Source organism: Parasteatoda tepidariorum, chromosome 6, assembly GCF_982258835.1.
Source record: "Parasteatoda tepidariorum strain Cologne lab strain chromosome 6, Ptep-v5.0, whole genome shotgun sequence".
In the NCBI taxonomy this organism is placed as follows: domain Eukaryota; kingdom Metazoa; phylum Arthropoda; class Arachnida; order Araneae; family Theridiidae; genus Parasteatoda; species Parasteatoda tepidariorum.
Window position 1 is genome coordinate 104,783,460 of NC_141760.1, and position 13,853 is coordinate 104,797,312.

A 13,853-nucleotide genomic window follows, 5' to 3' on the forward strand; every position below is an offset into this window, starting at 1 on the left:
TATTTTTACTGATAAATCTCTAAGAATGTATATTGGAGAAAGTGTATTGCAGAAAAGCAAGATTTCTCGAAACCATGATACCGGAAAGGCAGAAAGTGCGGAGAGTGGAGAAATCCTCTTATTCAAATATTAATTGTGAACCTCTATAATTGTGCCTAGATTCTGATGCTGAAATTCTTTAATTGCGGTTTCATTTTGTTCTTTTGCAGCCATGCCCCACACAGCAGGGCACAGGTTCTTTGCCTTCCATGACTGGGGAGTATCTGTGTATGAGCCGGACAATTGCCGACTCTACCACCAGATTCAAAGCACTGACGTCATACCGGGTACCCAAGAATATGTATGCGGTGACCGCGGTCTCAATTGTTCGTGGGGAGCGGCTATCAATGTTGCTGACAGATACGTATACGCATCTCAACCCAACAAAGACAGAATACTTATTATATCCAAGATACAGATGGTAGTGGTCGACGTAAGTTCCCACAACATCTTCTCTTTAAACCCAATGGGTTATAACCTTAGCTTTCTTCTTATCCACCGTGTTATAACTCTGATGAGTTTTAACATTCATGTATATATGTATACATTTTTTATGTATATATTTTTTAATCGAGTGATATCTTAACGCTTCAGATTATGTGTTTAATTTAGGAAATGGATACACTATCTGGTCAAAAGTATTTGGACACCCAGTGGGATGGACTTAGAGCGTTCAAAGGCACATATTAATGATTTTGGTCCCCCTTTTGCGTTGATGTACGCGTCTGGGAAGACTTTTACACCAGTTTTTGATAGGAATTGACTTCCATTACAGCTGAAGTGAGTGCTTACGGTGAGGATTGGCTATGCAATCTGCGCTCTAATTCGTCCCAAAGGTGTTCTATGGGATTGAAGTGAGTGCTTACAGTGAGGATTTGGCTGGCTATGCAATCTGCGCTCTAATTCGTCCCAAAGGTGTTCTATGGGATCAAAGTGAGTGCTTACGGTAAGGATTTGGCTGGTTATGCAATCTGCGCTCTAATTTGTCGCAAAGGTGTTCTATGGGATCGAAGTGAGTGCTTACGGTGAGGATTTGGCTGGCTATGTCATCTGCTCTCTAATTCGTCGCAAAGGTGTTCTATGGGATCGAAGTGAGTGCTTACGGTGAGGATTTGGCTGGCTATATCATCTGCTCTCTAATTCGTCCCAAAGGTGTTCTATGGGATCGAAGTGAGTGCTTACGGTGAGTATTTGGCTGGCTATATCATCTGCTCTCTAATTCGTCCCAAAGGTGTTCTATGGGATCGAAGTGAGTGCTTACGGTGAGGATTTGGCTGGCTATGTCATCTGCGCTCTAATTCGTCCCAAAGGTGTTCTATGGGATCGAAGTGAGTGCTTACGGTGAGGATTTGGCTGGCTATATCTTCTGCTCTCTAATTCGTCCCAAAGGTGTTCTATGGGATCGAAGTGAGTGCTAACGGTATGCAATCTGCGCTCTAATTTGTCCCAAAGGTGTTCTATGGGATCGAAGTGAGTGCTTACGGTGAGGATTTGGCTGGCTATATCATCTGCTCTCTAATTCGTCCCAAAGGTGTTCTATGGGATCGAAGTGAGTGCTTACGGTGAGGATTTGGCTGGCTATGTCATCTGCGCTCTAATTCGTCCCAAAGGTGTTCTATGGGATCGGGGATTTGAGAAGGCCAGTCCAGTGTTTGAGCACCCATTTCGTCAAAACCACTGTACAAGCCTCAAAGTGTGAATGGAGCAGTTATTCTGCTGGAAGCGAAATGTTCTTTCCCCGAAATATTGTCATAGAGTTGGGAGTGCAGCTATTATCGTTGTTGTTTTTAACTTATAAGTGTTAGAATTTTTAAAAAAAATGTGGTAAAAAGTAAAAATAATTTATGAATGAATTAAATACAAAAACTAAAACATCTTGTTGGAAGGATATAAAACATTAACTAAAATTACTGGTATAGTGAAAGTACTAAATTTCGAGTTGTTACAAAATATTTTAAGATAATAAAGAAATTATTAAAAACATGAATAAATATTATCTGGAAATGCTGATTGGGAATGGACGGAAAATTAAGGGTAAAAACATGAGACTGATAAAAAAATAATTACAGATTAGAAAAAAAACTCACATTGTTCTTTATTAGCACGTATAAAAATACATTTTTACGAAGTTTAAGTCACACTATGGATATAACAAAACTCCACAATATTTCAAACTATTATATTAACACTCTATAAATCCTTATATATAAATAATACAAATGGATGAATATGAATTACGCACAGATTATATTCAAGAACAAAATTTCCAAACTCTATGCATCTTAAAGATGTACCCTTTAAAGCACATAACTGTGCATCAGGTCACGCTCACACCAACAGAATAATTTCTTCACTCAGGGAAAAAAGGAAGACTCTTGGATCTACAAAAGGTGATGCCATCTTTCATAGAAGGAATCTGTAGATAACTCAGCTTAAAGGTGCCGCTGAGGAGGAAAAGTATAGTTTATCTTTGTGACGTATAGAGTGGGTGTGTTTATTGGGGCAAGGTGGCGCCTCTGTGGGTGTTGACTGTTCCTTTTAAAATCAGTCCAAAGCATTTTCTTGCGTTAATGTTATACAAGGTTTAACAGCAGCATTGTCCAGATTGTCCTCATACAGAGTTCATGTTTTATGTTGTTATGGGGATCATGTTCAGAGTTCATGTTGTTATGAGGATGTTTCTCGGTGGCTGCACTGAGAAAAGTCCCCATAACAACAGGATGTCCGGATACTTTTGGCCGGATAGTGTAAATAAAAGCATCGTAGAATGGCAACACGCAATAATATGTTTCGTTTGAACAGGTTGTGGTAACAGATAAGTTTCCCGTTGAGCTTCACTATGTTCCAAATCTGGATCAAGTCTGGGTTTTGTGCTGGAGGAAGACAGAAGACAGGGGAACCAAGACCATTCAAATAATCCGAGATGCCAGCCAGAAAAAGAAACACCACACTGTTCACCCCGAGCCTGTGGATGGACACTTTGATCTGGTGCCTTTCTTCTTCTTTTTTACTCGTATTCAATATTTCTTGTGATTATAATGACTAAAAATGAATTTCTCATTAGGTGAGCGGGCTCTTCATCCCTCCCAACCAAGATCTAGGTCACGGATGGAAGTACGGATATGTAGTGCATACCAACCAAAGAGGCATGTACAAACTCGACCTTCAGGGTATGAAGTATCTCAAGACAGTGGATCTCACCCCTTACAACTGCGCCCCCAAGTCAGCCGATTTCGCCTCCTTTGGTATGTCCCTTTTCTATTTGGTAAAAATAAAATATGGATGGTTGACCGAATAAAGCAGATTGCGCTAGAGGTTAAAATTCATCGTAAGACTTCCGGGTTACTATTTCCGATTGATTTTTAAGCCTAAGTATGAAAAAACGCCCCATCTAATGTTATTATACTTTTTATTTTTATTTTATAACCGTCGTTGAACAGCAGACCCAATTTTATGGGTTTACGACTACTAATGTTCAACTCCGTAGCCTTGTCATTTTGAATCCAATCCAGAAGACAAGAGAACTCTTGGATTGAGTATTGGGAGAAATTTGCCTTCGTAGAGGACTTTTTGATGGAGCTAACTTGCATTTACGTTACGTGGAGAGGAAGACCACGAGAATCTCCCACGGTTAGCCTGACGGCAAGGGGACTCTAACCCATGATCCGTCTACCACTGAGGATATTTCACGTTAGCACTGTGGTTGGTGCAAGCCGGATGTGGAATTCGTATAGACTGGGATTCGAACCCAGTTCACCTCATTGGAAGGCGAACGCTCTATCCCCTGAGCCATTGCGGCTCGTTATTATACTTGTAGTGTTTTCAAAAAAGCACGCTCTTTCAATCTATCTTTCAACAAAACAAACAACAAATAATTTCGTTGTAGTTCATTTACGTCGCACTTAAGCTGCACAATGGGCTATTGGCGACGGTCTGGGAAACATCCCTGAGGGTGATCCGAAGACATGCCATCCCAATTTTGATCCTCTGCAGAAGGAATGGCACCTCCAATTCGGTAGCCCGACGACCTGTGCGCGAAGTCTAACATGTTGCGATAGAACAGTTTAACGAGGACTAAATACGTACCTCCCTCGGTCCCATGGCAGGCTGATCTAAGTGGTCTCCCACCCACACACTAACCGCAGTCAGTGATGCTTGACTTCGGTGATCTGCTGGGAACCGACTCTTTAACGATCAGTCCACTACGGGACACAAATAATTTCGGAAGACTCCGCGGATAATTTAGGAAACCGTTTTATAAACACGGAGATAAATTTTATTGTTTTTAAAAAGACTGAAACTTTTATCCAAGTCTAAAAAATTATTATTTGCATGAAATCTTTCACAGGTGGATTGGTGATACTGGAATGTCTGGAGCCAGTGACGGGAAGGCCAACGGGTCAGATTGTGCTGGACTACCTGACAGACACTGTGATGGTGCACGGAACAACGCTGTTCGGAAAACCATATGTCTCTCCAGATTCCAGAAAAGTTGTCACCTTAAAAGCAGATGACCACAGTGTTCTCATAGTAGCTCAAGAAATCACGGAGGACGGTACGGTTATATTTTCACGTTCTGTTCATTAAGGCTATTTTTCAAAGTCACTTTTTTCTTGCTATTTTCATTACTGCTGTGGGTACATGGCTATCTATGATTATTTTGAAAATGACATTCTATGTAGAAAAGCCACAGTTTAGTGAAAATGATAAACTTTCTATAAAGGGAACCAATCCCGCCAAGAAGAATGAGTACATCTCTACTAAATTTGAAAAATTTAACCTCCCCCATTTCGGCAAATAACAAAAATATACAGAAAATTTTTATTATGAACCAACCAGGGCTCGAAAAAACTCAGGAATTTTACCCGTCCTCCTTTGAAACTAACCTGTAGCTTCCAAATCAGTGTTTCTTAACCTTTTTGATGTAATGGACCCCTTTTAAAAATTTTTAAGAAGTCGCGGATCACCCCCCTGTGAAAAAAATAATTGCAAAAAACATCAATTATTAGAAAACATTTAATTTTATTATTTTAATAGTATACAAAATTTTTAAAATTAAAATTTTTAATGTGAAGGTTGCTGCTGCTTTTCCTTAATTAATAAATTGAATTAGGGGATGGTTTTCGACAAAGCAGCATTCAATCGATTTCGATGTTATGTTTTTATTCCCACAAGTGTGGAAAATCCCGCTTCGCAAAGATACACTGTAGCAAACGGAATTATAGCTGCCATAGCTCGCTTTACAAGCAATGGGTAGGCTTCCAAACGTTTTAAAAATTAGGAGCAGTCAGCGGACCCCCAAAATATAACTCATGGACCCCTTAGGGGTTCATGAACCACAGATTAAGAAACCCTGTTCTAAATAAATAAAAATATAATTTTCTATTATTTATTACAAACATTTATATATATTGTGCAATGAATTAGTAGTAACTAGGATTACAAATACATTATACAGTAATAAAAGAAATACTAGGTTATTAATAGTAACCTAGAATTTCTTTTATGAAATAATTTATTTCTTTTTTGAAATAATTTAAATGACAAAGGCAAAGTTATCTGGAATGTCAGTTTATCCGAGGGTACTGCGTTTTTTAAATGAATCAAATATGACGTTTGCCAGTTCCGCTATCAAGCCAATGATTTACCGAGGTTTCTGCACAGAAATCTGAATAGGGTTTTCCATTTAGGTAGACGTTCATAATTGCGTTTAACGCTTCTTGTTTAAGACCAGTATGTAATGCGTTTTTTTTTTTTTTTTTTTGTAAGTTCATTGATGAAAAGCCTCTTTCAACTGCTGCAGTACTCCCAGACAGAGAAAACATCATTTCCACCATACGCAGTATTCTGCTGTATTGTGGGTAATTTTGCTGCATTAGGTCTATAAATAGCTTGGGCTCGGAGGGCTGAAGTTTTCTGGTGTTTAACGATGTTATGCATCTTAAATTTTAATGACACCCATTCTTGAGAAAAAATTTCTTTATCTACTCCTTCTCCTTTCTTTATCTTCCCTTATTCCTAAAATTTAGAATTGTTCATGGATTTTTAAAATTTTTGTCTATGCTGCCAAATTTGCGATGTTCTTTTAAAAAAAAGTTTAATAACTTTTAATAAAACATAAGTTATTTGTCCATTGTAAAGTCTTAGATGATTCTTTACGGAAGATGGTACATATAGTTTAAAATAATAACTTTGCCTCAAGTGTCAGACACTTAAACGATGACTTCTTTATTTCCTTGGCAAAAAAGCTTCAACTTTACCGTTAAGGAAATATCTCATTTTTTATTGTTTCTTTATTATTGATGACACTTTTTAAGCTCGGAAACCGCGTGAAACTCAAAACTTCTTAAAACATAGTACTTAAAGTAAGAATCGTTGAAATTTTAAAATTGCGATCGAAATTGGGTTACAGGTGGCGTAGAGCAGAACTCTCTACCTATGGCAACACTTCGCATGCTTTCACCATTAGCGTGTGGAGAGTCATGGAAGAAGGAAGTACGTTAGTTTCTGTCTTGATTTTCATATAGATTAAAATCTTTTAAGTTAGGAAACTATATGGAACTGAAAACTACATTAAACATAGTTCTAAAAGAAAGCGTCATGGAATTTCTAAACAATATTTTTAACAATTAAACTCGAAAAATATTAAGAAAAGGAAAAATAACGTAGTACATTCTCAGTGGCGTAGCAAGCTTAACTCGCGCCCGGGGCACAATACCCTTTTAGCGCCCCCCATTCAAAAACCATATAATATTATATGCAAAATATACTCACAAATTAATAAATAAATAAAGTAAAATAAATAAAATCATAGACTCAAGCTAGGCTTTAAATTTGAGACACAAAATGTAGTTGAGAGAACAAGACTAGATTTTGAAATGTATATGATCATCTAGAATTAGTTCAAAAGATACCTATTATTTATTTTACATATTTATAAAGAAATATTTTAAAAACACGCAGTTTTAAAACAATAAAAAAGTAAATATTTATTATCTCTAAGGGGATACATATGTTTAATAATCATATGATTATAATACATTAATAAAACTAATTACTATCTCTAAATTTTCCGTGCTTTTGATGAAGCAAATGTATCAATAATATCATCAAAATTGTTCATTTAAAATTTTTCTTTTTCCACACTTAAAAATGCTAGGTCACTTAGGCGATCTGTCAAAATTAATTTTAATTTGCTGAATGAACGTTCGCAGCTAGCAATTGATACTGAGATAGTCAGGAGTATTTGAAATGCCGCTCTCAGATTTGGAAAAACATCTTCTCCATTCGAGATTGATTATAAAAGTAAGAAATTCTAATGGAATTTTAGGTTTAATTTCTTTTCTACTGCGGAGTAACATTTTGCTGTCACATATTTTGATAAAAAGTTCTATTACATTGAAATCTGTATTATAAAATTCACCCAGATTTTTAAAAAAAATTTTCAAGGTCGTTATCCTTGTTTAATAAATTTTCAACGTCTAGTAGAAATCCAAATTTGAAATTAAGGTCACTTAATGGTGTACACATTTCTTGTTGGAGACGATCAAGAGTGCTTTTCATAACGCGAGAAATTTCACTTTCTGCGGAAAGACCACCATAGCCAATTCTCCAGGCACGTATTGTATCCATATCCCATTTTTTACAAAGAGACTCTGCTTTTTCGATTGCCTCTTTACAGAGCTTGTCTCAAATTTCGGCTAGTTCAGTCGCTAATGATTCAAGATCATGGAACACTTCTCTAAAATTCATTCTAGGATCTTGTAATCTGAGCTGCACACGATCAATCCTTCTTAAGATTTCATACCAGAAATGAACTAAAGTTATAAAACTAAAGGTTAGTATATTTTGCAACAGAATTGTAGCTTCACTTCTGTTGTCACTTGTAGTGGTAGTGTGCGCTGCTAATTTTTCTATTAGTTCTTTTGTATTCTCTAGCCCATAGATGATAACGATAACCGCTTGTATTCTGGCGCTCCATCGCGTTTCAGATGTGTGACCTGCCATCACGGCAGCATTATCGTAACATTGTGATCTGCAGTTAGTTAATGAAATTTCATCGTAATTTAATTTCTCTAAAATTGTATTTTCGATCCAGGCTGCATCTTTAGCATGCATTTCAATAAAACTCAAAAAAGATTCTTTGATGGAAACTTTTTTATTGATAAAATCAGCATCTACATACCTAGCGACTTGGGACATTTGTTCTCGATGAGAGATATCAGGAGTTGAATCGAACAAAAGTCCATAATATTTATTTCTTTTGATATCGTTTATTAGTTGATTTCGAACAGTAGATGCCAGAAGATGAATGAATTCATTTTGAATCTGTGGTAACAAATATGAGAACAACAAATTTTTCTGTTAACAAATTTTTTCATACTCTATTCACTTAATAATAGAATCGTCGAGTAGATGTAGTAAGTAATCTTATTTGATTTATTACTTACCAAGAATGCCTTAAACTTGAAAGGTAGTAACATGGTGAAATATACAATATAATTTATGCTGACATTAAACTTATATATAACATTTAATGTTTAAAAACTTTTCATTTTTATTCTAAGCAGAGCGCAATGACAAGGTCGTGAATTAAATATTGAAATATATTTAATATGAATATGAATTTAATATAATATTTAATATGAATTAAATATTAAATATTATGAATAATATTTATGAATTAACATTTATTATATTACACTGGCACTAATTTAAAATATATTTTCCAGAAGTCAATTATAATAAAAAAAAATTATCCAGCAATTTTTTGTTTTGCGGACCATTTGGCGCCCCTTTGTGAGTAGCGCCCGGGGTATGATGCCCCCCCTTGCCCACCCCTCGCTACGCCACTGTACATTCTTGTACAACTGATAAGAGGAAGAGAGGGAAGGGCCAAAGACATGGAACCGGTCTTCTCTCCAGATGGCGTATTCGATGGAAGGAGGAAATAATATCGTATTACATATCAGCAGTGGAAAGGAATCTAGACTAGAATGAGTATGGATGGTTGACCTTGAAAAGCTAATCGCAGATGGCGCTAAGGGTTAAAATTCCTCGTAAGACTTCCGGGTTACTACATCCGATTCATTTCTTGAAAAAACGCGCCGTCCAATATTATTATTCTAATATTGTTCGCAATAAAACGCGTTCTTTCAATTGAAATTTCAACGAAACAAACAACAAATGAATTCGGAAGACTTCGCATGATGCAACCCAAACAATATCAAACTGTGCTATTTTACACAAATATAGCCAAATAAGGGATAATACTCAAAACATGGCAAACCTTACACTTTATTTATGTTTTGTTACATAATTTTCTTAAATTTGTTCTAAGCTTACGATTTCTTAGAACTTATAGATTACAGACAGTAAACTCTTGTGTATGGTAAAATTAAGAGTAAATTTAAACACAAATCACAGCAATAAAAGAATAGAATATTCTTTGTGATTTGTATTCTTTCATTATTGTGATTCTTTCTAGAATATTAAACCTCTTCACACACCACTTCGCAAACATAACATAAGCGGAGGAACATAAAGCAAACATAACATAACATAAACATAACATCGGAAGTTTTCTAAATTTCTTCCGGTTTTAGTAAGCTTGTTACTGTTTATAGTTTGTCTATAGTAAGAAATCCCTTAGCCATTCGCCTGAACCGGTGACTATGGTAACGAGATATAACTATTTCAAGTAGGGGTGTGGAGTCATTGTTTAGAACAGGTTTTAGTTCGGGTTCTGCGAGAGAAAGGGAATCTTCTTCTTCGGTCTATTGCGCTAGCTTTAGAGTGAAGAGAAGCTTCCCTCCATGAAATGCGCTATTCTGGTTTCAATAGCAGTCGACGCCCTCAGACTTTGTGGAGGGGGGAGTTCTTACTGTAGACAAACTATACGTTCAGTCATCTCCTCAGATGACTTTTTCGAGTATTGCGATCTCTTAATCTGCTTACTTTTCTTCTTTTAATTTATTCAGGACTTCGATTCCTGTTTGACGTGAAGACAACTCTGCAGATCGGCGACGTCGCTTTCTTTCCCTCTCGTGCGAGTCACGGTTATGATCTATATGCGACCTCCTCTTCCAAAGAAGACATTCTTTTTGTGGACCTCACGGATGGCAAAGTGGAGATGATTACTGGGATCGGGCGTCCTGCTCCCCTCCAGACGGCACTCTGGGGTAACAGTAATCGTCCCATCTTCAGTTCCGGCATCTTTGGAACCTTCATGATAACAACTGCCGAGGACGCCATCTTCGTAGTGAATGGGAAGACGAGGACTGTGAATTGTGAGATTGGTTCTGTCCTCCATCCTCGGATGATGGTCTGGGTGAGGGCACCCTGACTGTTAACTTTCTTTTTTAAAAAAAAAGTTTCTTTATTTGATATAAGTGCCGCAGATAGAGTTTGACAACGTTCTTTTCCTTCCGTGATTTAAACGAAAAAAAGAATGAGAAGATTCATCGTACAAATGTATGCGCGAAATTTTTTGTGTTGGTGTATTTTCTTCCTTTGGAGAAAATTAGGACATCTTAGCAGACGATTTATTAAGTTTTTGGGTGAAAAACAGTTTAATTCTGAAAACTTTGCGAACAGTATTATTAAATTTTGGATAGAAGAAAACGACTTAATTCGAAACATCTGAACACTTTTGCATTAAATTGAGTGACGAAGAACAATTTAATTCTGAAAAACTTCGCAATCGGTACATTAAGTTTTGGAGTGAAGGACAACTTAATTCCGAACTTTTGTAATAGACGCGTTAAGTTTTTTGATGAAATACAGTTTAGTTCTGGAACTTTTCTACATATTTTTGCAAGTCTCGTAAATACTTCGTTGATAAAATCAAAGTTCTTTTTTGATTTGTGAAGAGTTCTGATAAAAGTAAATGATTTATTTCCTCTCTCTCTTTCTCCTTCTTTAAAAAAAAAAATTTTTTTTTTACGATCTCACGTTTCTCGAAATAACTAATCTATTAAATTTATGTAAATAACTTTAATCGGATTCATTTTTGTGATTGACTATACATACAAATAATTAAAAAATGACGACGTATTTCCGATATTTTGAATGTTCTAACGCATATAGATTTGGAAAACACAATAATTTACCTTTAATTACTATAGTTTTGTAAATACAGATAGCAAAAATGATTGCAAACACAAGGAAATATTGAGTATGGCTTCACTTTTTCACAACTTTATATTGCCTTGTGACCAATTCTTAAGAAAAAAAAAGGTTTCCCTTTAAATTTTTATAGGTTGATCACACAAAATTCTACATTATGCCATGCAACTAAAGAAAGAGAGAGAATTTACGAACTCTTTTTGTTTACAATCTTAGTCAACTGATGTTATTGAGTAGATAAAACAATAACACTGTATAAAAAAATAAATAATGCTAATAGGAAAGAGACAAACATTTTAAGGAATAGTTTTTTCTAGTCTCTCTTAGATAGAGGCGTTTACTAGCCAAACTGTATTTAAAAATAATTTATTTTTACTATAAATAATTCCAATTATTTTGTATGCACAATGTGTTTCTGTTTATCGTTCGAATGAAATAAAAAAAAAGGGGGTTGTTTATGCATCCACTTACGAATGCATTTATAAGCTCTGTGTTATACACTACTTGGCCAGAGGTGCAGTTGTTAATGTCATACACTTAAGAGGAATCCATTTTGATACTTTAGTTGCTCGCTATTGAGCAACAACGACTACAAACAAACTGGTTTAATCTTAGCTACTATTTATTGAAATTTTAATTTTTGTGTGCCACAAATTACATGTCCATTTGAACGGATCATTTTGATTTATTTTGCAATCCATAAAAATCAATAACAAACTTGCAGTGGCGTCAACTTATTGGACAATTGGAGACCCGAGTATTTTTTTCAACTTAATATACATATATACACTATCTGGCCATGATGTTTGTCCCCCTTTTAGCATCGATGACAGCCTGTACACGGCTGGGAAGATTTTCCACCAGTTTTTGATAGGAATTGACTTCCATGACAGCTGTGCTTTCAGTGAGGATTCGGCTGGCTACGTAATCTGCATTCTAATTCGTCCCAAAGGTTTTCTATGGGATTTAGATCGGGTATCTGAGAAGGCAGTTTTTGAACACCTATATCGTCAAACCATGTCTGTGCAAAACCCGATGTGTGAATGGAGCAGTTACCCTGCTGGAAGAGAAATGGGCCGAGCATTGTCCATATAGATCTAGTTCGAGTTGGAAGTGCAGCATTGTCCAAATAGATCTAGATCGAGTTGGAGCATTGTCCAAATAGATCTAGTTCGAGTTGGAGCATTGTCCAAATAGATCTAGTTCGAGTTGGAAGTGCAGCATTGTCCAGATAGATCTAGTTCGAGTTGGAAGTGCAGCATTGTCCATATAGATCTAGTTCGAGTTGGGAGTGCAGCATTGTCCAAATAGATCTAGATCGAGTTGGAAGTGCAGCATTGTCCAGATAGATCTAGATCGAGTTGGGAGTGCAGCATTGTCCAGATAGATCTAGTTCGAGTTGGAAGTGCAGCATTGTCCATATAGATCTAGTTCGAGTTGGGAGTGCAGCATTGTCCAAATAGATCTAGATCGAGTTGGAAGTGCAGCATTGTCCAGATAGATCTAGATCGAGTTGGGAGTGCAGCATTGTCCAAATAGATCTAGATCGAGTTGGGAGTGCAGCATTGTCCAAATAGATCTAGTTCGAGTTGGAAGTGCAGCATTGTCCAGATAGATCTAGTTCGAGTTGGAAGTGCAGCATTGTCCAAATAGATCTAGTTCGAGTTGGGAGTGCAGCATTGTCCAAATAGATCTAGATCGAGTTGGGAGTGCAGCATTGTCCAAATAGATCTAGTTCGAGTTGGAAGTGCAGCATTGTCCAGATAGATCTAGTTCGAGTTGGAAGTGCAGCATTGTCCAAATAGATCTAGTTCGAGTTGGGAGTGCAGCATTGTCCAAATAGATCTAGTTCGAGTTGGAATTGCAGCATTGTCCAGATAGATCTAGTTCGAGTTAGAAGTGCAGCATTGTCCAAATAGATCTAGTTCGAGTTGGAAGTGCAGCATTGTCCAAATAGATCTAGTTCGAGTTGGAAGTGCAGCATTGTCCAGATAGATCTAGTTCGAGTTGGAAGTGCAGCATTGTCCAAATAGATCTAGTTCGAGTTGGAAGTGCAGCATTGTCCAAATAGATCTAGTTCGAGTTGGAAGTGCAGCATTGTCCAGATAGATCTAGTTCCAGTTGGGAGTGCAGCATTGTCCAAATAGATCTAGTTCGAGTTGGGAGTGCAGCATTGTCCAAATAGATCTAGTTCGAGTTGGGAGTGCAGCATTGTCCATATAGATCTAGTTCGAGTTGGGAGTGCAGCATTGTCCAGATAGATCTAGTTCGAGTTGGAAGTGCAGCATTGTCCAGATAGATCTAGTTCGAGTTGGGAGTGCAGCATTGTACAAACAATAGGAGTATGAGAATAGGAACACTAATAGGAGAACATTCCACAAATAGGAGATTGTTAGTGACATAATAGAACAGTGTTAAATCTCAGCCCACCACGTGTTGTCCAGTAGTAAAGGAAAATTTTCACTTAATGATAAGTAATTATTTACATGAAATGAAAAAGAAAAGATTTTGCAGACGAAAACATACAAACATAACTTATGGCAGCAAATCTATTTTCAAAGTTAGTATTTACAGAGATGTACAGTGCGCAAAAATTTTTTTTTTGAAAATATCTGAAATTTGTGCAATTTAATTTCTTATGAACTATTAAACCGATTTTGCTCAAATTTTGTATTTTGCCATGCAAA

General features: G+C 36.5%; 1 protein-coding gene across 1 annotated transcript in view; it reads left to right on the plus strand.

Annotated features, from left to right (window-relative positions):
- The window catches only part of LOC107448499 (follistatin-related protein 5), a 51,464-nt gene extending 40,030 nt beyond the window's left edge, over nt 1–11,434 (plus strand). Inside the window, exons 11-15 of the mRNA XM_087166329.1 lie at nt 210–472; nt 2,842–3,027; nt 3,104–3,284; nt 4,388–4,594; nt 10,020–11,434. Of these exons, the coding sequence (XP_087022455.1) occupies nt 210–472; nt 2,842–3,027; nt 3,104–3,284; nt 4,388–4,594; nt 10,020–10,384 (1,202 nt within the window). The 3' untranslated portion in view covers nt 10,385–11,434. The remainder of the gene's footprint in view (nt 1–209; nt 473–2,841; nt 3,028–3,103; nt 3,285–4,387; nt 4,595–10,019) is intronic.
- Nucleotides 11,435–13,853: the final 2,419 nt, after the last annotated feature.